The 22,222-nt window shown below is 46.2% G+C and overlaps 2 protein-coding genes across 2 annotated transcripts in view; both read right to left on the bottom strand.

The window, feature by feature from the left end:
* The window catches only part of CASP8 (caspase 8), an 82,816-nt gene extending 80,162 nt beyond the window's left edge, over positions 1 to 2,654 (bottom strand). Inside the window, exon 1 of the mRNA XM_058664842.1 lies at positions 2,633 to 2,654. The gene's annotated coding sequence lies outside the window, so the exon portion shown is untranslated. The remainder of the gene's footprint in view (positions 1 to 2,632) is intronic.
* A 7,715-nt stretch (positions 2,655 to 10,369) lies between these two features.
* Positions 10,370 to 22,222, bottom strand: part of CASP10 (caspase 10) — a 33,533-nt gene continuing 21,680 nt past the window's right edge. The window contains exons 5-7 of the mRNA XM_058664844.1: positions 14,226 to 14,334; positions 13,228 to 13,720; positions 10,370 to 10,680 (exon numbers count right to left, since the gene is read on the bottom strand). Of these exons, the coding sequence (XP_058520827.1) occupies positions 10,527 to 10,680; positions 13,228 to 13,720; positions 14,226 to 14,334 (756 nt within the window). The 3' untranslated portion in view covers positions 10,370 to 10,526. The remainder of the gene's footprint in view (positions 10,681 to 13,227; positions 13,721 to 14,225; positions 14,335 to 22,222) is intronic.

Genomic DNA, 22,222 nt, shown 5'->3' with positions numbered 1-22,222 from the left:
GAATATGGAATGGAAATTGATACATTATTACCTACATCAATCAAATCTGTATAAACATACATAAGGTTTGTGGACCTCCAATTTTATACTCACTCCAGGCCTGTTTGTGTGGGGACAAGCCTGAGGGTGTGTCCCAGTGGGAAGGGGAGGTGTGATGGGAGCGCAAGAAGAGTGCAGTGAAGATGAAGAGGGGACAAGGTCAGCCTGAGCCAAGGACCCACCAGTGTGCACAAATCTACCACAGGGAGGAACTCTGAAAGAGGAGCTTGGGGAACTCCTTTTGTCAGGACACAGTCCCTGCAGCTGAGTGCAAACAAGACAAGGAGAAGCCTAGAACAGGCCAGATTACAGTACCGCTGGCATACATGTGAGTCAGGTATGTGGGGAGGGTCAGGCTGGGTCAGTTCATAACATCCACGGGCAGATCTGAAAACCAAGACAGGGTGCAGGAAGGACTGGATCGGATTGCAACACCAGCAATTCACACCAAGGCCAGGACTGGGGGCTGACTGGGCTGGACTAAGTTGCATCTCCCACCAGCAAGAGCTGGAACTGGGAGCAGGCTGAACTGAACCAGACTGAAATACCCACTGGTGGATACAAGGTGAGATGAACCATGCCAGCCTGGTGGGTGCTGGGTCTGTGAGCCCTGGGGGTGGAAAGTCCAGTAGGGCCCGGGTAGCCTGGCCTGGGTCCTCAGACCCACTACATATTGGATGCCAGGTCCATGAGCCCCTGGGGCAGGTGGGTCCAGCAGGGCCCAGGCCACATGGCTTGGTTCCTCAAACCCATTACAAGGTTGGTGCTGAGTCTGTGAGATCCTGGGGTGGAAAGTCCGGTGGGTCCTGGGTTGCCAGGCACAGATCCTTAGGCCCACCTGCGCAATGGGTGCTAGGTCTGTGCACCCCAGGGGTGAAGAATCCAGCTGGCCCTCGGTTGCCTTGCTCAGGTCCTCAGACCTGCCTTTGCAGCAAGTGCTGGTCCCATGAGGCCCAGGAATGGGGGGTCCAGTGGGGCCTGGATCACCTGTCCCACATCCTTAGGCCCACCTACTTGGTAGGTACCAGGTCCTTGAACTTCTGGACAGAGGGTCAGGTGGAGCCCCATTTGCATGGCCCAGATTCTCAGGCACACCCGCACAGTGTGTACTGGGTCTATTAGCTCATGGGGTGGGGGATCCGGTGGGGCCCAGGTCACCTAGCCTGGATTCTCAGACCCACTGCACAGTGGATGATGCTAGGTCCGTGAGCCCCTAGCGCAGGGAGTCCAGCAGGGCCTGGGTCACCTGGCCTGGGATTTCAGGCACACAATACAGTGTATGCCAGGTTGTAAGACCCTGAGGCAGGGTGTCTGAGAGAGGCCAGGTCGCCAGGCCCAGGTTCTTAGGCTGCTTGTGCAGTGGGTGCCTGGTCCATGAGCCCTGGTGGTGGGGGGTCCAGTGGGGCTCAGGTCACCTGTCCCAGGTCCTCACATCCACTGTGCGGTGTGTGTTAGGTCCATAAACCTTGGAGGTAGAGGTCTGGCAGGGCTCATGTTGCCTGGCCCAGGTCCTCATACCCACTGCATGGTTGGTGCCAGGTCTGTGAACCCTGGAGTGGGATGTCTGGCAGGACCCAGGTCACCTGGTCCAAATTCTTGGGCCCACCCATAAGAACTGGTCCTCCTTTGTGGAAAAGACAGCTGGTCTAGATCCACATAGAGAATATGGCAGCACACTGGGGCCCACAGAGGTCATCTGGTACCATAATAGAGGAAGAACAGAATAAACTGGGCAACTACCCCAACCTAATGCTGAAATAGGAGGACTGTTTCAGCCCATGGACATTTAAAGTGTTCCCTCAGGCCTGGTGTGATAGTGTAGCAGTTAAAGTCTTCCGACTTGAACACACCATGATCCCATATGGGTGCCGGTTCTAATCCCAGCGGCCCCGCTTCCCATCCAGCTCCCTGCCTGTGGCCTGGGAAAGCAGTCAAGGATGGTCGGAAGCCTTAGGACCCTGCACCCATGTGGGAGACCCCAAGGAGCCTCCTGGCTTCTGGCTTCGGATTGGCTCAGCTCCAGCTGTTGCGGCCAGCTGGGGAGTAAACTATTGGATAGAAGATCTTCCTCTCTGTCTTTCCTCCTCTCTGTATATCTGCCTTTCTAATAAAAATAAAATAAAATATTTTTTTAAAAAAGAAAGTGTTCCCTCATCCTTGGATTAGCAAGATTGGCAATATTTCAGAATTATTGCAACCACATGAACAAAACACTCAGAGCACACACCACATCCGGACCACAGTTGGGATACCATCCCACCACATCAGGATACCATCCCACCACATCAGGATACCATTCCCCATCCCCAGGTACTGGTGTGGTCGGGAGGCTGGGTATAGCTTCTCCCTTTGTCTCCCCTCTCCACCCAGAAAGAGGAAGAAGAAATAGAAAATCCAGAAACAATGATCACACCCACTTTACCCCAACTCTAGATCTTCCTACTCTGATCAACATCGTAAACACCATCTAAAATAAATATTTAACATAAAGAGTGAAGTGACATACTGTATACAGATCCCGCCACCACCACACCCCCTTACTCAACAACTCCCTACCAAGACTGGAAACGTCACTTCCAAAAGTTAAACCTACACGTTGTAGAAAGTGTTAGTTGGGCCTGGCACCGTGGCCTAGTGGCTAAAGTCCTTGCCTTGAACGCCCCGGGATCCCATATGGGCGCCGGTTCTAATCCCGGCAGCTCCACTTCCCATCCAGCTCCCTTCTTGTGGCCTGGGAAAGCAGTCAAGGACAGACCAATGCACTGGGACCCTGCACCCGCGTGGGAGACCTGGAAGAGGTTCCAGGTTCCCAGCTTCGGATTGGCGCAGCACCGGCCCGTTGTGGCTCACTTGGGGAGTGAATCATCGGATGGAAGATCTTCCTCTCTGTCTCTCCTCCTCTCCATATATCTGACTTTGTAATAAAATAAATAAATCTTTAAAAAAGAAAAAAAGAAAGTGTTAGTTGAGTTGCCGTCCGTGGAAAGTCCCTATAAGTTAATTCCCAGCCCGCATCAGCTCTCAGTCGAGGGCAGAGGGATGGAAGGCATTTAAGAACAGCGTTCTGCCCTCCCATTCAGTGGAGATGTGCTGGGTACCTTCCACTCCACAAGGCTCCGGCAGGCCAGCTGAGGACCTGCATCTCCTGCAGTGGCGAGTCCCTTTCTTGTGCGAGATTTCTTCTCTGAGCAAAGCACACCAGATGCGGGACAGGCATTGGGTGGGATCGGATGATGAGGGTGATTCACAGCGTGATTTTTAGCCAAAGGGAAAGATTTGGTTGGGGGAAGAGGAGAGAATGACACAGCAGAAAACAGGAGGGAGCCCCACAGGAATGTCATGCACAAAAAGAAAGTAGCTCTGCAAAGTGGCACACACAGTCTGCCCGTTGCTGACTGGAAGGAGAAATGGCCAACAGGAGTAAGAACACAGGCCAGTCACTAGGCCTGGGGGTGGGGCCGAAATCTCTTGCGATGCCTTCCCTTGGTGAAATAGTGGCACCTCCAAGAGGAATGAGGGGAGCAGACGCTGCAGAGACCTGAGGAGACAAATGGAGAACGCCAGAAACCACAGAAGCAGGGAGACGGCAGAGGGTGGTGGGAAGCAGCACTGTGCGAGGTGTGAGGGCAGCCTGCAGTGTGCGTGTGTGTGTGTGTGTGTCACACCAGCCACATCCAGGAATGCCATCAGACACACAGAACCAACCCAGCTTGGGATTCTGCGATTCAGCTTGGGATTCCCCCAGTGCAGGCCTGAGGGAAAGAGCAGGGTATGGTGCCAGAGGGAGTTGGGTGATGACACACAGACTCTACGCTGGGGGAAGAGGGAGCGAGGGGCAATGTCGATGCTGGAAAGATGTAGATGAGCGCATGGCAGGCCGTGGGAAGGAGGGTCCTGGAGGAAGGGAGGAGGAATGATGTGCGGAAGCTGCCAGAGAGCAGCAGGCTGGAAACGGACAGAAGGGCAGGCACCAGGAATGGCCATGACTCTGGGATGCTGGCCTGGGGGTCGTGCTGGGTAAGCCCATTTAAAGAGAGACAAGCAAGCTCAGGGACAAATACAGAGTGGGGGAAAGGTGGCACACCAAAATGGAATCTTGGATGGACAGGGTCTTCTGCTCTGTGAGTTACTGTCTTTCCCAAATATCCCACATTGAGCATGCATCACTGAGTAACCAGAGACGTTGTTAAACAAAATGCTGTTTATTAGAAAATCAATTTCCACTGTTCACAAGTACCTAGTCCATATGGCTCATAAAGGTGTTCTAATTTTAGAACAGTATCTGTATTTCCAGGCTTCTTGCAAAACCATTTAAAACTAAAAAAGAAATAAGAGTTTCACATTGTATATTCTTTCTTTCAAGAAATATCTATTTTTTTAAAAGATTTATTTTTATTACAAAGTCAGATATACAGAGAGGAGGAGAGACAGAGAGGAAGATCTTCCATCCGATGATTCACTCCCCAAGTGAGCCGCAACGGGCCGGTGCTGAGCCGATCCGGTCTCCCACGCGGGTGCAGTGTCCCAATGCATTGGTCCGTCCTTGACTGCTTTCCCAGGCCACAAGAAGGGAGCTGGATGGGAAGTGGAGCTGCCGGGATTAGAACCGGCGCCCATATGGGATCCCGGGGCGTTCAAGGCAAGGACTTTAGCCACTAGGCCACGGTGCCGGGCCCAAGAAATATCTATTTTAAAGCCATATATGTATATATATACACACACACATATATATATGTATGTTTGTATTTGTTGCATGCGTGTTTGCATTGAGAAATCTATGAATCTATGAATTGCTTCTCAGCCCTTTGACTAAGAATGAGTATGAGAAATCTATGGCATATAGAGTTAGAACTGGTGCCCATATGGGATCACAGTGTGTAAGTCAAGGCCTTTGGCCATTACGCTATCACACCAGGCCCTAATGTTTGCTTTTAAGACTCATTCCAAGTCCAGAAACACAAATGCAATTCTTGCATTGGCAACAAATGGGGGGGATAAAGAAGCAGTATTTCCATTGTTAAGAGTAAACTTTCCTATAAAATTAAATTAAGCATTTCACAGCTATTCAAAATGATTTTTAATAATAATTTTTAATAATAAATTCAAAGAGAGAAGTTAGAGGATCAGATATGTGATAGAATGGGGAGCATGACTTCTCTTGAACACTGACATTTTCTCATCTTTGAACAATGTGAAGACATTACCAACTGAAAATTAAATTTAAAATAAAAATTAACCAGGTTTACAAATTTTGATAGAAAACCCTTCTAAACATTTGAAAATTGTATGTTAGAAAATCATGGCTTGCATTGGCAAATAAGTCATTCTTTAAAAAGAGATTCCTTCAAGCTTTTTCTGTTTCATTTTTTTTTTATTTCCTAGACAATGTGATGTTACAATGTGATGTCACCAAAACACAAGTGAAGTTTGCACACTACATTCTTCATCCTATCGCTACTCTTCTCAATACCAGTCTGGAAACTAACAGATCTATAAAAAGGAAACAAATTGGAGAATAACACTCAAAGATCATGATGGTCTTCGGTAGTCATACTTTAAAGCAGAATGAATACAAATTAAAATAACAAAACCTAAATTCCTAAACACTGGTCAGAAGCCATGGAGGACACCAGGACCATACTTACAGCTTTTGTCCACTGACCTCATGTTTCGCAGAACCACAGCAGCATGGAATGCCCCTTCTAGCTCCTTTAAAAAGGGTTCTCTTTTTTAAAATTTGTATGAAATATTCTGTTTTTAAAAAACTAAATTCAGGGTCAGGCATGATAGCCTAGTGGCTAACGTCCTCGCCTTGAACATGCTGGCAGCCCTGCTTCCCATCCAGCTCTCTGCTTGTGGTCTGGGAAAGCAGTGAAGAATGACCCAAAGCCTTGGGACTCTGCACCTACATGGGAGACCCTGAGGAGCCTCCTGGCTTCTGGCCTCGGATTGGCTCAGCTCCAGCTGTTGTGGCCGCTTGGGGAGTGAACCATTGGACAGAAGATATTCCTCTCTGTCGCTCCTCCTCTCTGTATATCTGCTTTTACAATAACAATAGTAAATAACTCTTTTCTAAAAGGCTAAATTCAAAACTGTAGTTCCTGTCTGAAGGTACACTGTAATACTCCTACCACATGCTTAAGAGCAAGCTGCAAACTTTACTCAAAACCCAAACCTTATGAGAAAAAAAGTTGAATGTTTTGTCACATACAATTTATATATCATCGTGGACCATTATATTACAAACTTGCACTTGAGAACAAGTAGTTTCAAGTAAGTATTAAGGGAACAGTCACAGTCCAACAGTGAAAGGGTCATTAAACCTGTGTTCCAAGTGAAGCCAGAAGGCTGGCTTTAGCGCAGCAGTTCCTCTGTTGACTCACATCACCTAACTACCAAAGTGAACTCAAAGCTTAAATGCACAAGTTTTCAAATCACATGTCCAGAGGGTTGTAAATCTTCCACTCGTGATGAAATGACTCGAATGAGTCACTTTGTGTTCCACAAGTTGGGCCCAGGGTCTCTAGGTTTCAAACTTCCAAGTTCCTGATCCCGCTTGCAGTTTAAGTTGTCCCCCCTCTCTCCCCAGCTAGAGGTTTAGCAAAGATGAGGGGTGGTGGGGCAGTTATCTGGCATAGAATCAAAACGTGCAAAACTTGAAACTAGAATCAAAAGAGCAAACTTGAAACTGGCACTTGGCAAGAAATTTGAGAACCTCTTACTAGTCATGTCCTATTAAAGAGTTTATGGTAAACTTCTTCCCTTCTTGAGCACCAGATAGTAGGCTCAAGAATCAGTGGCAATAATTGGATACAAAACAACAACAAAAAGTTGGATACAAAGTAGTCCATCCAACATGCCAGGACAGGTGTGTAGGAAACAGACCTGTCCGCAGCCACAAGAGAATGAACGCATGCGGAAAAAAAAACAAAACTCATGGACCCAGAGAATCAAACATCAAAGGACCCAAGAACTGCAGCTGGAGAACAGCTCGACTAGATCAGTCAGAAAGCATCTGACCTGGAAGATTTCAAGAATCATCTAAGACAAAAATTGCATGTGAAATGAGGTAAATTTCTAATTTTGGTTTTCCTTGGAAGAGACTTGTTCATTGGTAAAGTACTGCTGTTCAATAATGTTGTGCTCTACTATACAGGCCAGAGCTTGTTCTGATGAATCAGTTTCTACTCCTCACCTCACATGAACACTGGCAGAACAGAGTGTCTTACCAAGAGTAATCCCTGTGGCATCAAACCTGCCAATCACCATGTGAATCCCTGAAATCAAGGTCAATAGGGTACCATGATGGCTAATAGCCCAAGTAATGGTAAACACCAGTAACATCACTTTCCGTTCCATCACTAACATTTTGCATAAAACTTTATCAAATATTTTTATGTTTTTTTTTATTTTGTTTGGCACCAGTCAACTGTGTGAGCAAAGGAGAGAAGAGGAAAGAAACAAAAATGAAGTACAAGATCTTGCAGGATTTATAAAATGAAGCAAGATCTGGTGGTACCTCAAAAAAGTCATGAAAGATGAAATTAAATGAGCCTGAGTGGTGTTTTCATACTTGTCATTTTCCATGATCTTTTTGCAGAGTTTTTGTACATGTGCATTTCAAAAAAAGTTTCACCAAAATGAATGGATGTTTTAGTTCTGTTTTCCATGAAACGTTTTTGAAATATGTTTGAATGTAGAACTTGGAATCTGCCCAGTTCCTTCGTAACTCTCTGGGAAGATTATTGCTACAGACACTGTCAAAAAGCTGTGATGAGATCACCTGCTATTCCTAAACACTAAACTGTCTCACACACATGCAGACACTTAAAAATAGACAAATGCAATGCTTCACAAAATCTCCAGGGCAAGGATGAGGAGACAAGAGTCAACAAGGAGGTCTCCAGGTGTCTGTACATATGCACACTTCACAGGTGGAAATGCCAGGGACCACTAAACTGCTTGCAAGAGGCCTTTCAAAAGAAAGTACACTGAGGGCCAAGCACGAAAGTTCAATGGCTAAACTCTCGCCTTTCAACAGCCAGGATCCTGTTGGCTGGGTGCCGGTTCATGTCCTTGCTGCTCCACTTCCCATCCAGCTCCCTGCTTACCAACTGGGAAAGCCATAGAGGATGGCTCAAAGCCTTGGGGCTTTGCACCCATGTGGGAGACTCAGATGAGGCTCTTGATACCTGGCTTTGTATCAGCTCATATCCAGATATTGCAGCCATTTGGGAAGTGAACCAGCAGATGGAAGCTCTTTCTCCCTGTCTCTCCTTCTTTTTGTAAGTCTGATCTGCCTTTCCAATAAAAATAAATAAATCTGTAGAAAAAAACCTGGCACAATTGCCTAGTAGCTAAAATCCACTCTCTCTGCATGCACCAGGATCTCAGACAGGGGGCAGTTTGTGTCCTGGCTGCTCCACTTCCCAATCAGTTCCCTGCTTATGGCTTGGGAAAGCAGTCAAGGATGGTCCAAAGCCTTGGGATCCTAGGGAGACCCAGAGGAAGCTCTTGGCTCCTGGCTTCAGATTGGCCATTGTGACTTGGGTGGTGAACAAGCAGATGAAAGATCTTTCTCTCTGTCTTTCTCTCTGTAGAGCTGACTTTCCAATACAAAAGAAAGAAATCTTCAAAACAAAAAGGAAAGAAGCCCGTCAAAAGTCTCCTAATTCTGGAGTTTACTCTTACACAGGCACTAGGTTCTAGGAAAATGGAACTATGAACTAAACCACACATCAGGACTTCACCCATCAAACCCCAGGTGGCCTGATAAAAGAGATTTCAACAGCAGTGTTTTGTAAGCTGGCATTCTAATTTGGACACATCATGAACCAGTGAAAGCAGCAGCTCCTCATACAGATGATATCAGGGATATTGCTAGTGTTTGGTTGATGTTAATGATGCGATTTGAAGCAATGAAACTTGAGTCCAGCTATTTCCATCTGGAGTACCAGCAGAAGACTCCATCTAGATAAACTAAAAGGCCTTGTACACACCTCACCACAATTAGTTACAGAACTACATATTTTCTATCACGTTCCCAATGTCTTGTGGCTGAGGCTCCAAAAGTTGGCTGGATTGAGTTAGTGTCTCAGAGAAATGAAGGTGCAGGGCAAAATAAAAACCCAAGGCTTTGTTTTATGTCCTTGGCTTTTTCCTTCGTGTCATGCCATCCATCACTTGCAGAGAACTACTATTAAGTGGCCAAAGGCTACATATATCCAACTGGCCAGAGACTCTGATCACCAGCTTTTAGCCTTGGCTGTATGAAAAAATGTTTTGGGAAAACCATCCTAACATGTAAATTAAACGTAGTTCTTCAGTCAAGTGGCATTCAAAGTCATGCAATGCTAGTTACCTGATAACAGGGTTTTTATGACTACTCACAGAAAACCCATTGTAGATGCTTTTAACCTTCACGTATTTATCAAGGCACCCTCGAGAGATATTTTCCTGCATTTCTTGGCTTCTCTTATGAGTGCCTGCATGTGCAAAGAAATGTTCATAATATCCTGCTATAGCCTATATCGTTACAGTTCATTTACGTGGGAAATAAAGTCAGTAAACCATGACAGCAGGTAACTGTAAGTTGCTATAGCTCCTTAGGCTCAGCTTCCTTATCTATAAGTCATTTAACCACAGAACTTTCAATCTCCCTCCCAGGTCTATTTTAAAATATGATTCCAGCAAATACAAAGAAAACTTTCTCTTGAAATTGAAAAAGAAAAAAATGGAAGAACAAAAAAAATCCAAAATCTTATTTTCAAAGTATCAATGTTCCAAAATGAAGCTGCTTCCTCAATCCAGTGCCTAGTATTTCTCCAACCAAGGAAAACCCAATGATAACAACTCAATATACAGTTCTGGTCCCTGAGATGGACTCTCTGCCTGTCCGTCAGGCCAGAGGAGCAGAGTGTGTAGTGCAAGATGAAGGCTGTTGATTACAGTGCAATTCCAAACCTGAGGATACTCAGGGAAGAGAAAGGTGCTTCTCTGTAGACTGAGTCTTGCCTGAAGCCAGTTTTCTCCATTGGTGGATTTAAATTCCCTTCCTCCTTTCTCTTAGATTAAGTTAGGTGTTCTGTCAGCCACACCTGAAAGCTTCTAGCCACCACAGAAGTTGACAGTAACATGCAGTTTATGTTCCTGGAGCAGCTGAACGGTCTAAGTTAAGAACAGTAGTTCCTTGGGTTCAAGAGAAGTTTGAACCAAACCTAACTCTACTGAGTATCTCAGATTCACAAACCACAACCAATTATTCTATTCAAGTTGCAAAATTAAAGCTACATACAACCTATGTCTTCAATAAGGAAAAGTGTCATATCAAAATAGTATTTTCAAAAAAGGTCAGAATTGATGTATTGAGAAAATAGAGGACAGGTGGAGACCAGCTCATCATCTGTCACAGGTTCCCATGCTGGATGGGAGGCAAGAGGATGTGATCAAAGGTTCCTTTCAAGCCCTTGAGTCCATCAAATTCCCTTCTATGATGAAGGCTGCTCCTGTGGCACAGGAAATATTAGTCGCTTCCTTAATGTGAAAGCAGGCTGGGGCATCTGTCTCATTTTTCCACTTCTGTCCTTTTGTTGACTCACATCATTATTAACAGCTGTGAGGATGGATAGGATGTCTTCACCTCTGTGAATAGAGAGAGAAATAGGTTTTAATAACCTAGAGAAAGTCACACATCAGATTTTAGAAAGAAACCACATGCCAGGGTTGCATAGATGCATGGTAGATAGCACAGTGCACTGATACTGTCCTCTCCATTCTTGGTTCAAGGATGGATACACAGAGCTGCATGACACATTTCAACACTTAGAATGGAGTCTGACCAATGGTGGCAGGTACACAATATTCACAGTACAGACTATGATCAACACCATATAAAAAGTAGGTCTAGTTTCATTACCAAGTTCAAGGTAGAACATACTGATTGAGAGGTAAAGAGAAATCTCCATGGAAGAGGAACCACATTTGCCAGAACACTTTAGGGTAGAGTAATACCACCAGAAGCAAACATAAGCTCTAGAGACAGAACTCAACTTGCAGTTGTAGCTTTATCACTTACTAGCTGTATGGTCTAAGCAGGTTACAAATCTGACTCAGGTTCCTTAGTTCTAAAAATGCGGAGCATAGGAGTCTTCATTATTTTTTATGGAAAAGAAATATTCTAATGTGTGTGAGTATGTATATATGTGTGTGTGTATATATATATATATATATCCAATCAATTGATGGATATCTAGGTTGATTTCATATGTTTGCTATTGTGAATTGAGCTGCTATAAACATAGGAATGCAGGTATCTCTTTCATATCCTGATTTCATTTGCTTTGTACATATTTCCAGGAGTCCAATGGATTTAGTTTTTTGAGAAATCTCCATACTGTTTCTATAATGATTATAAAAATTTACATTCCCACAAACCACATATTAGGGTACTCTTTTCACTATATTCTTGGCAGTATTTGTTTTTCTTGGGGGTCAGGGGGCGATGATTACCATGGCTCTCGTGAAGATGAGGAGTTGATCAAAATGAGGTTACTACCTGCAATGTCAGCATCCCATAAGGAACCACTCCACGTCCCAGCTCCTCCACTTCCCAGCTCGCTCCCTACTAATGGCCTGGGAACAGCAGGCCCTTGCCAATCAGGGAAGAGACCTGAATGAAGCTCGTGGCTCCTTCCTTCAGCCTGGCCCAGGGCCGGCTGTTGTAGCCATCCAGGAAGTGAACCAGTGGATGGAAGTTCTTTCTCTGTCTCTTCCTATGACTGTCAAAATAAATAAGTAAATTTCTTTACAAAAGAAAATACATTATATATAAAAAAGGAGTAAGAGGCAAATGCAAAGTTGACTCTGGCTGCAATGCTGAATTACAGTAGCAAGTTATAAAAATGTGGATTGAGGAGTAGGAGCTCCTGGAGAGATCTGGGAAGGTGAGCTCAGGAAGAAGGGAGCTGATGTGAGGACCCAGAACAACAGAGTCTGGTGATGACTGAGGTCAACTCAGTCATTCATCAATCAGGCTCAACAATACACCAGATACTGTGCCATATACGAGGGTGGAAAGTGGAATGAAGTAGAGTCTCTACCTTGCAGAAATTCAGAAATGAATAAGCCGGAGATGATAATACAGGAGGTGTTTTGATAGAAGCATCAGTGATCTCCAGGTATAGCCAAATCTGCCAAGAACACAGAAGGAAGAGAGAGAAGAGGAAAAGGAGAAAAGGCAGAGGTGGTTTGAGGAAGAATCTTGGTGAGAGAGAGTAAGAGAGAAAGAGGGGAAGGGGGGAAGGGAGTAAAGGATAAGATCTGGGAGGAATCTTGGTGAAGTCCTATTTTCAGGGTCCAGATAAGAGCACGTGATAGGGCCTGGGGCAATGGTTCAGTAGCTAAATCCTTGCCTTGTAAGCACCTGTATCCTATATGGGCACCTGTTCTTGTCCTGGATGTTCCACTTCCCATCCAGCTCCCTGCTTGTAGCTTGAGAAATAGAGGATGGCACAAAGCCTTGGGCCCCTGCACCCATGTGGGAAACCAGGAAGAAGCTCCTGGTTCCTGACTTTAGACTGGCTCAATTCCAGCCATTGTAGGCACTTGGGAAGTGAACCATTAGGTAGAAAGATTTTCTCTCTGTCTCTTCTTCTCTCTGTATATTTACCTTTCCAATAAAAATAAATAACTCTTAAAAATGTGACAGAGAAAGAAGTGAAATTATTGAGTCATGGGAAAATTATGTCTAAGTCAGCACATGGTCATAATAAAGTAATAAGTGAACAAATGTTCCTCATGTCATTGTTCATGCTTCGCTCAGAACATTGCTCAACTGTTTGCCAAACATCCTTTTCCATCTCTAGAATCCTCTTCTGATCCTCCAAATCTTGGCAAGGTGCTCATTCCACCTATTCTCCAACACTTACGCTTCACAATGTGTGCCTACCATCTGGGGATGCTCTTTCACTCTCTCATCAACACACTTATTTGTCTATCTCCCTAGCTTATGAGTTACTTGAGGACAAATACTGCTTCTTTTGAATTCCCCTATTTTACTTGCCATGTCCACACTGGGGCTCAATAGAAGTTTGTTGGGTGGATAAGCAAGCGATGAGTGCATAATAGATAAACACATAGTTGGAGAGATGAAGAAACAGGTAGCTGAATGCAACAAGTCAGAGTTCTCACCTTGGGACCAAGGCTTTCAAATGTTCACAGAGAGACTGAATATACCAGCTGCCATTCTTCACATGCCTAACAGATGCATACCCAGGGACTGTAGCCAGACCAAGCAGGAAATCTGCCTCATCAGGGATGCTTTCCCAAAGGGAAGGAGTTACACACTCCGGATTCACAGCATCAGTTTGGATGGATGCAGCAGGTTGCATCCCCTCCCCTTGACAGGCCTGGATGAAGAACAGCTTAGGCTTGCCAGCCAATCCTGGACATTGCTGGGCTGTGAAGTGAGATACAATCTCCCGGATGGGAATGAGGGCTGCATCAGAAGAGTAGACAGCTCCAAACTCGCCATGTGTCAGGACACAGAACACAAAGCAGTCTGCATGCTCATGGTCTGGGTGTTGCTTCTCCTGCTGCAGCAGTGCCTCTAAGGCTTCCTTCGTCTGATTATTATACGTACTGACTGTAAACTCAAGCCACTGAAACACTTGTGTCAGGCACTCTAGGCAGAAAAGGAGACAAAAGAGGAACCAATGAAGTAAAACAAAAACAGTGAAGGAGTAATGCAAAGCTAATAGTTTCTAAAACTGCTTGAAGCGTTGGACTAGTTCTACTTCCACAACAATAAACTCTGGCAATGATTTCTCATAGGACTCACAGGGCTGACCCTAAAATCCTGAGAGTCAGCTGTGATGTGTAATCTATACCATGTGTCTCTCCCATGGTGGCACTCCTATTAAGGGTACAGCCAGAGCCGAAAGCCAAGTCTTATCACACCCAGCAACCCAGTATGCTCTCCCTCGTGTAGGTGGAAGAGCTATAATTAGCAGGGACTCCTGCCACTCAGCAAAGGTTGGTGATACTCCAGGCATGCACCAGGAGCTTAACAACATGAATAATAGCATCCTTACACTGATGTGAAGATGAAAGTACCAGAAAAAAATGAGAAAAGAAACAAGTGATTTTTCAGATCCCCAATTCGCCTTGCTATGCTATTGCGGACTCACCCACATCTTTCTGGGTCCCATGCCTATTTGACAGGGAAGCAGCAAATATCTCATTGTTGATGATGACACAATGGCCTCTGTGTTTCTGATCCATCCTATACATAGTGGCCTTGAAGAGAGGAAGACCAAACTAATTAGTAGCCAACCTTACATTAAGGGGTTCCATGGGTTTTTTTTCTCCTAACCTTCAGATTAGGATTCTATCCAAAATATAAGGTAAGGGAAATGATTGCATTTGAATTGTTTCAGAGAAGAAATGTGCACACCAACAAGTTTTAGTTTTTAGTGTCTTTGAAAAGAAATGTACCAAGTGAAGGCAAGTGGCAGTGTAGGCTTCTGACTACCTCTGGTGACATTCTCAACAGATTGATGGTGTCCATGTGACAGTGCAGCCATTTGTTTTATTTCTCTACCATCTGAGAGTGCTAAAAAAAAAGAAAAGCACACACACACACTTCAATGAGAAAGACAGTCACTGAACTGATTGTTAGCAAAAAGAAGGTGGAATAGAAATGCTAGAACAAAAGGACAGTCCCAGGTGAGACAAGGGACAGCTGAAGACATGGACGACACAGAACATGGTGTTGATCTCCCATCGCCAAGCGCGGCCACCATCAGCAGAGATGATCTGGCCCCATGCAGCCCATTCTTTTGCCTGATGACACAGCCCACAATGTATGTAAACAGTTGTCCCAGCATAGTGAGTTGGCTTAATGTATGTCCTCCTACAAACTTTAAGGTGTTCACTGAATCCCTTTGCTATGCTGGCAGGCATGACTTCTGACCATATTCTTCCTAGCTTCTTTCCCAATGTTGCTCACTCACACTCCCCAAACATCTTTCTCCAAGCACTTAGATTCCCATACCAAGAACTGTCTGATATAGCATCCACATGGAGAATTGTTTTTCTTTCTAAGCACTCCTGTGACATGAATCTAGTCATCATTCCTGACAGCAGGGGACTCATGTCCCCACATTTCTGAAACTTTGTGGAAAGCCACACTGCTACAAGGGGAAAGGTTGAGGAATTAAGATCCCATGGATCAGGCTCAGTGCAATAGCCTAGTAGTTAAATCCTCACCTTTCATGCCCAGGACCCCATGTGGGTGCCAGTTCATGCCCCAGCTGCTCCACTTCCCATCCAGCTCCCTGCTTGTGGCCTGGAAAGACAGTAGAGAGTTGCCCAGGGCCCTGGAACCCTGCATCCACGTGGGAGACACTGAAGAAGCTCCTGACTCCTAATTTCAGCTCAGCTCAGCTCTGGTCTTTGCAGCCATTTGGGAGTGAATCAACAGATAAGAGATCTCTAGATCTCTCTGTCTCTCTTTGTCTCTGTGGATCTGCCTTCCAAAAGAAAGTCAGAAAAAGGAAAAGGAAGAAAGAAAAGATTCCATGGATCTACTCAGGGGTTCCGGGGGCGCGGGAGGGGATAAACAAAAAACCGTGTGCTGAGTCAGCCACTCCCTGTCCCTAGGATTGCAGGGTAGGAAGGGACAGAGTCACACACCCACCTTGGGCAAAGATCAGTCCAAAGCCCTGGACTTAGCTTAATCATGCCTTTGGCATGTTACTGAAACGCTCCTCTGGGTAGCAATCCATCACAGAGGTGAAGTCCACAGTAGGTGACTGACTCAGGAAAGGGGTGAGAAAGCATCACGTAAGGCTGTTTACTTCTCGCTTTCCCAGCAGTTGGTAATAAAACCACCCAGCTCTGGGACACAAGTCAGTGGCTCACTGCAGGTAAGGACCAGTCCTCGAGGCTCAGCCAGGTGAAGCCAGTTCTCGGAGCAGAGAGCGCATAGAGAGGGGCCTGAGCTACAGCAGCTGGCTGCCCTCCTGCTTCTGGAAGCCACACTTAGACTTGGCCACCTGTCCTGCCGAAGTGGGAATTAGAAAGAAACTGCATCATTCTTCAGGAAACAAAGCAGTTTCCTGTTCACACAGCTACACTGTAACACAGCCAAGTCCTTGAAGGTCCACTCTGGTGTCAGACTGACTGATAAGTTCAGTTTTACCCTTTTATAGCCGCAGGATGTTCGGGGAAGTCCCAGACCTCCTAGGACTCAGCTTTCTGATCTTGAAGGGAGAACAACAGCAGTACCTAGATAGCTGGAGGGTAAAATGTGATAAGTCTGTAAATTTTCTAAACAGACCCTGGGATGGGTAAGGTATACAAGAACGGTGCCTCCAGCACCCTCAGCATCACACTGAGCAACCTTCAGATTTGGCCAAGAGTGATGTGTCTTCTGTGTCAGAAACACGAGGAAGGGGCTCTGATAAACTGATATCACAGAGAAACTTCCCCAAAAACCTGCTTCTTCCTAAGCAATTTAGTCCAGTGGGAGATTCTGGAATGTTCTGCCTAAGGTTCTAGCTTCAGGCAGGGATGCACGCATTACACACACACAGTACTGCCACCTTTCTCCCCAGCTTCCTCCCATTGCTCTTCGTCAGACCAACAGGAACATCAGCAACATGCAACTCGCTCGGGCTGCACGTGCTGCCCTGTCACCGTGGCCCACAGGCATTAGCGCTCTCCTGACCTGATTGTGAGGCATGGAGGGAGAGCAGCAGCTGCCTGAATTCTCCAGAATCTTCTAGACTAAGCTTGAAAGCACAAGGCAGTCATCCCTCTCCACCCTCCTCATAGGAAAGCCTGGAGCAGTCCCTTAGTGCCATGAATTGAAAAGAGAAAGACATTCTCCATTAAACCAGTCAGTTTTCTCTCCCAAGGTGCCTTGGCATACGTCAACTATGACTGTGTCCCTGCCTTGCTGGCCCCAAGTTGTGCCACATGCACCAGGAATACTTTCCGTAATGCCCCAATTTGCTAGGACTCTTTGGAAACAGCAAATATGTGAAATGCAGAGAGTTAGTAGAATTGGGAGCAAGGTAGAGGTCTGGGCTTGTTGCCGAGGAGGGCATAGAGCTCACACCCAACCACAGGAGAGGTCACTGACGGGGGACAGCAAGAGAATCAACAGACAGCCCAGCAAGCGTGCCTGACGCCTGTGCAGGAGATGCTGTCCCTGCAGCCTGCTCTTCTGAGGACTGGCAACAAGCCAGTCCACCCACAGGCTGAAACTGCAGAGCCACACGTCAGCCATTAGGTGGAGCAGGAAGTTGAAAGCAATCTTCCCCCTCCTCCAGGAGACACTGTCACAGGAAGGAAGCAAGGAGAATACTGTAGCAGGCTGTCTCCTTCCAGATAAAGGGGAGAAGGGGGAAGGAAGATGGATTCATTTCTTCCAAAGTAACCACAGCGCAAATTAAGGAAAGCAATGGGGCATCTCTCCTTCTCTCCTTTCACGAGGCACCCTATTTCCTGGACTTTTATCTTGGGAGGTGATTTCTCCTTCCTCCTCTTTCCCTGCTCACCTGGTCCCTGTCTTCAACCGGTGCCCAGCTTTTTATTTCTATATTAAGCTGAGGAAAGAACCCACTGAGCTTTTCTGGTAACACCTTTTTCCTGGTACCGAAGGTTGAGTGTGAAAAAGACCTAGACTGCAGCCATGTGGCCCAACTCAACTGAGACAAAACTTTCCAAGGGGTCTTCAGACTCCAGATGACCCTGAACATGAAACCTTGTATGACAACCAGCCTCTGTCACAGCAACTTGAATGACCATACCATAGCACTGTGGAAGCCACACCTCCAGGGGTTCTTTACCCAAGTGATGCCCATTTCAGCAGGAAGTAGCTCAATGACATCTTCACCCTTTACCCCTACAGAAGTAGGATGTGAGATTCCAAGAGATTCAAGTGGGTAGCATAAGTATTACCCACCCATTTCCTAACTGGTGAAGAGACCACCAATGGGGAACCTTTTACCTGTAGATTCCCACCCAACAAGGAGGAGTCAGGGAATACTTAAAATTCCAAGACCCTTCCCCAAACCTTTGGTGTCTCTACCTCTCTCTTTTCAAGAGGAACCCCACTTCCTGGCTTTTTCTCGAGAGGTGCATTCCCCTTCCATCTTTCCCTGCTCACCTGGTCCCTTCACAAATAAAACTCTGTCTGAAAAAAAAAAAGGAAGAAAGAACATCAATAATGACAATCAAGGGGCAAGTGCAGATGGGCAGGGATTTTGTGCAAATTTCTCTGCTTATACCTACTTGTTCGTAGGGCTTTGCATCTGGGTTAATATTTTATCTAGCTAGACGAAAATTTAAACTATATCCAGGGGCCTGTCTTTTCTGTTTGCTTTCCCTATCCACCATCATGACCATTCTGCAGAAGACAGCTCCCCCAAAAGCACCTGACTGGGCTGATGGGGAGAAGCCAAGCCTGTTGCAGTAGTAGCATAGGAGAAGTCTTGTGTGAGCCAATCAGCAACCCACTCCACAGCCCTGGAGCGGCCTCCCTGTTGAAGCCCCAGCCCCCACCACACCAGACCAAAGCCACACTGCGGCACTTGGGGCCACAAAGCATGGAAGAGCCTTAACTTGGAGAACAAGTGTGAAGGAGCATAGATTTACCTTCCAGAAGGCGTCCTACCTTTCTTCTGTCTCAAGCCACAGTTCCCTTCCTACAGAATCCTGGACTCCTTCTAAGGGACATCCTAGGGTCCAGCCAGGTATCTGCTGGTTTGGGGGCAAGCTTGAAAGAGGCTTCTGAGATTCACAGCATCTCAGAGGTAGCAGCATCTCTGCCCACGAGCTCCAGGCCCTGCCCACGAGCTCCAGGCCCTGCCTCCCATAATTAGTCCCTTCCCAGGGCTGTGATAACTTGAGTTTGAGCTTGAAGGTCAACCAGCCTCTCCTTCTCTGAGGACAGTGTATCCCCTACCGACATACCCCCTCACTTGGATATCCAGGTCACAGGGGATGAATAAATGAACAAATGCATGTAGCCTAGCCACACTGTCTCCTCTCAGCTGATTTCAAGAGAGGTCCAACAAGGCTTTTATAAAGAGAAGTAACTCCTTAATAGAGAAACATGTCTTTAAGAAAAACCCTACATATGCCACACTGAAAAACACAGATTTATGGGAAAAACAGCCTAGCAGCAAAGAGCCTGGGTTCAGCTCTCAGCTCCAAGTCTTGACTGCAGCATTCTGCCAATACAGACCCTTGAGAGACAGGGCTGATGGCTCAAGTACTTGAGTCCCTGCCCAGCCATGTGGGAGACCTGGATAGAGTTTCTGGCCCCCAGCTTTGGCCTGATCCAAACTCCACCCATTGAGGACATTTGGAAATGAACCAGTGGCGACAAGCATTCCCTTTCTCCCTCTCTGTCTCTCTCCCTCTCAAATAGATTAGCAAATGATTTTTACCAAAAATAAAGGAATGATATTCCTTAAAAACATGAATTTATTTTAACCAAATGATGGAGTATGTCTGCAAATACAGTTTTTTTCTCCTTAAACCTATATCTTGGCAGTGTTCTTTTAGAAAGCCCCTTGAATGTTCAGGAAACATCAGAGGTTTAACGAAGCTCCTCTCTGTCCATCATTGGATGGAAAAGGATGGGTTTCAAGACACCTCCTAATTCTGAGCATCAGTGAAAACATACAAAATGAGAGGGGTTATCCCCAAACCCCTTTATTTCCAGTACCGCCCCAAGCTCCCCTCATCTTCATCTGGCTGTGGGCAGAATCATCTCACTGAGCAGAACCACAGCCCCTCCCTTGGAGACTAAGCCATGAGAAATCACTACATCTCTGAAAGGTAAGAGTGTGTGTGTGTGTGTGTGTGTGTGTGTGTGTGTGAAAATCTGAGCACAAAAGTAGTTGAAAAAGAGGTTGGGAAAGTTAGCTTAGTGCACAATCACAGTCTTAAAAATTTGGTGGCTGGAATGGAAAAGGACTGGGGTTCTACAACTCCCCATCCAAAGCTGTGTTGAAGGTGGCACTTGGTAAAAAGTGTATTTAATTGGATTACAGTATAGCAATCTCTGCCCTAGTTTCTCTTCCATTCAAATGCCTAACTGCTGTTCTGCAGTATGACAGGTTTGAATCAGAATTATTTCCTAGAGAAAAGAAGTGAACTTAAGTTTTAAAAATAATGGTAGGAGGGCCCGGCACAGTAGCCTAGCCGCTAAATCCTTGTCTTGCACGTTTTGGGATTCCAAATGGGCGTTGGTTCATATCCCCACCGTTCTACTTCCCATCTATCTTCCTGTTTGTGAGCTAGAAAAGCAGTCAAGGACAGCCCAAAGCCTTGGAACCCTGCACCCATGTGGGAGACCCAGAAGAAGTTCCTCACTCCTTCGGTCGCAACACAAACCAGTGCACATTACAGAATGCCAAGGTGGGGTGAGCCGTACCAGATGTGGTTGCAGCACCTGAACAGCACATGTGAGAACCAGGGGGGAGGGGCAGAGCCAGCAGGGGGAAAGTGGGCTCCCCTGCTGGACAACTACTCTCACTGGAGAGCATGAGTTGGGATAGGGGCAGACCAGACCAGGCAGAGCTACAACACCTATGAACCTCAGGTGAGCTAGATCAACGAAGGGCTGAGTTGGACTGACTGTTCCGACTGGTGCAAGCAAAAAATTAGAGTGGGTGAGGTGGTTGGGCTTTGCCGCAGCATCAGCTGGCAGAGGCTGGCACTAGGAACTTAATTTATCAAACTGAACTCCAGAACCACTCGGAAAGTGCATAATCCAGACATTGGAGTAGCCTAGTAGGGAGATAGTGGGCACCTCCCCCTTGGGTTATCACTCCACTGGAGGGCACAAAAACCAGGACAGGGACAGGTGGCTAGACAGAACAGCACCCGCTGTTCTGGACTGGATAGTAGGGTCGGTTGGGTTGACCTAGGCTTCAACGCCCATTGACATGTATAAGAGCTAAATGGAATGTGGGACAGACTGAACAAGTCTGCGGTACATACTGGCAAGTTTGGGAACCAGGATGGGGGCAGGCCTGGCGGGGGTTATGGGGAGTCACCCCAACTAGGTTGCAGCTCCCAATGGTTTGCATGAGGGCCAAGTATGAAGTGGACAGGATTGGGCTGGACTGCAACACCCATCGGTTCATGTGAAAGACAGTGCTGGAAACAGAACTGACCCAGTAATTGAAACGACCAGAATGTGCATAAACTGGGGTGACAGACTGTGCCGGACCCTGTACTGGCAAGCACACACAAGAATCAGGTCTGGGATCACCTCAGACAAAGTTTCTTTGGGGATCCCTCCAATTGAACTGCTGATCTCAGAACCCCAACCATGAAAAGACTATGTCAGCCAGTGGATTCTGAAGAGAGTTCATCACACTTGGAGCGGCAAGACTGGCAGCAATTCAGAACTGTTGAACTATCAAAACTGTTTGAGCAGGACCCTCGGAGCATGCCCCACATCGGGGACCTGGGATGGGAAGGAGGCTGGGTGGAGCTTTTCCCTTTATTTCTTCCCTGACCCCAGATACAGGGGAAAAATGACCCTGTAAGCCCTTGACCCTTTGTACCCTAAGTAACTAAGTAAGATTATCAAAAAAAATAAAGTAAAATGAAAAAAAAAAGTTACTGGCTCCTGGCTTCAGCTTCAGCCATTGCACCCACTTGGGGAGTGAATCAGCAGATGGAAGATCTTTCTCTGTATTTCCATCTCTCCTGTAAATCTGCCTTTCCAAAATAAATAAATAAATCTTAAAAAAAACAAAAAGGAAAGAATGGTCAGAGCAAGTACTCTGGTGTAACAAGCTCAGCTACCACCTGCAATAGTAGGCATGGCAGTGTGAATCCTGGCAATTCCAGTTCTGATCCAGCTCCCTGCTGATGTACCTGGAAAAGCAGCAGAAGACAGCCCAAGCCTTGGGCCCTTGCATTCCATACGGGACACCTGGATGAGGCTCCTGACTCCTGGCTTCAGCCTGGCCTAGTCCTAGCTATTGTGGCCATTTGGGAAGTGAACCAGCAGATAGAAGCTCTCTCCTCTTCTCTCTCTCTCTTTCTCTTTCTGTATCTCCTCTCTGCAAATATGTCTTTTGAATAATTAAATCTTTCAATCTTTTTACAAAGAAAATTATGATGCTATGTTATATTCTATCAGGGCAAG

Source organism: Ochotona princeps, chromosome 5 (genome assembly GCF_030435755.1).
Source record: "Ochotona princeps isolate mOchPri1 chromosome 5, mOchPri1.hap1, whole genome shotgun sequence".
Lineage (NCBI taxonomy): Eukaryota > Metazoa > Chordata > Mammalia > Lagomorpha > Ochotonidae > Ochotona > Ochotona princeps.
This window is presented reverse-complemented; position numbering and strand designations above follow the sequence as displayed.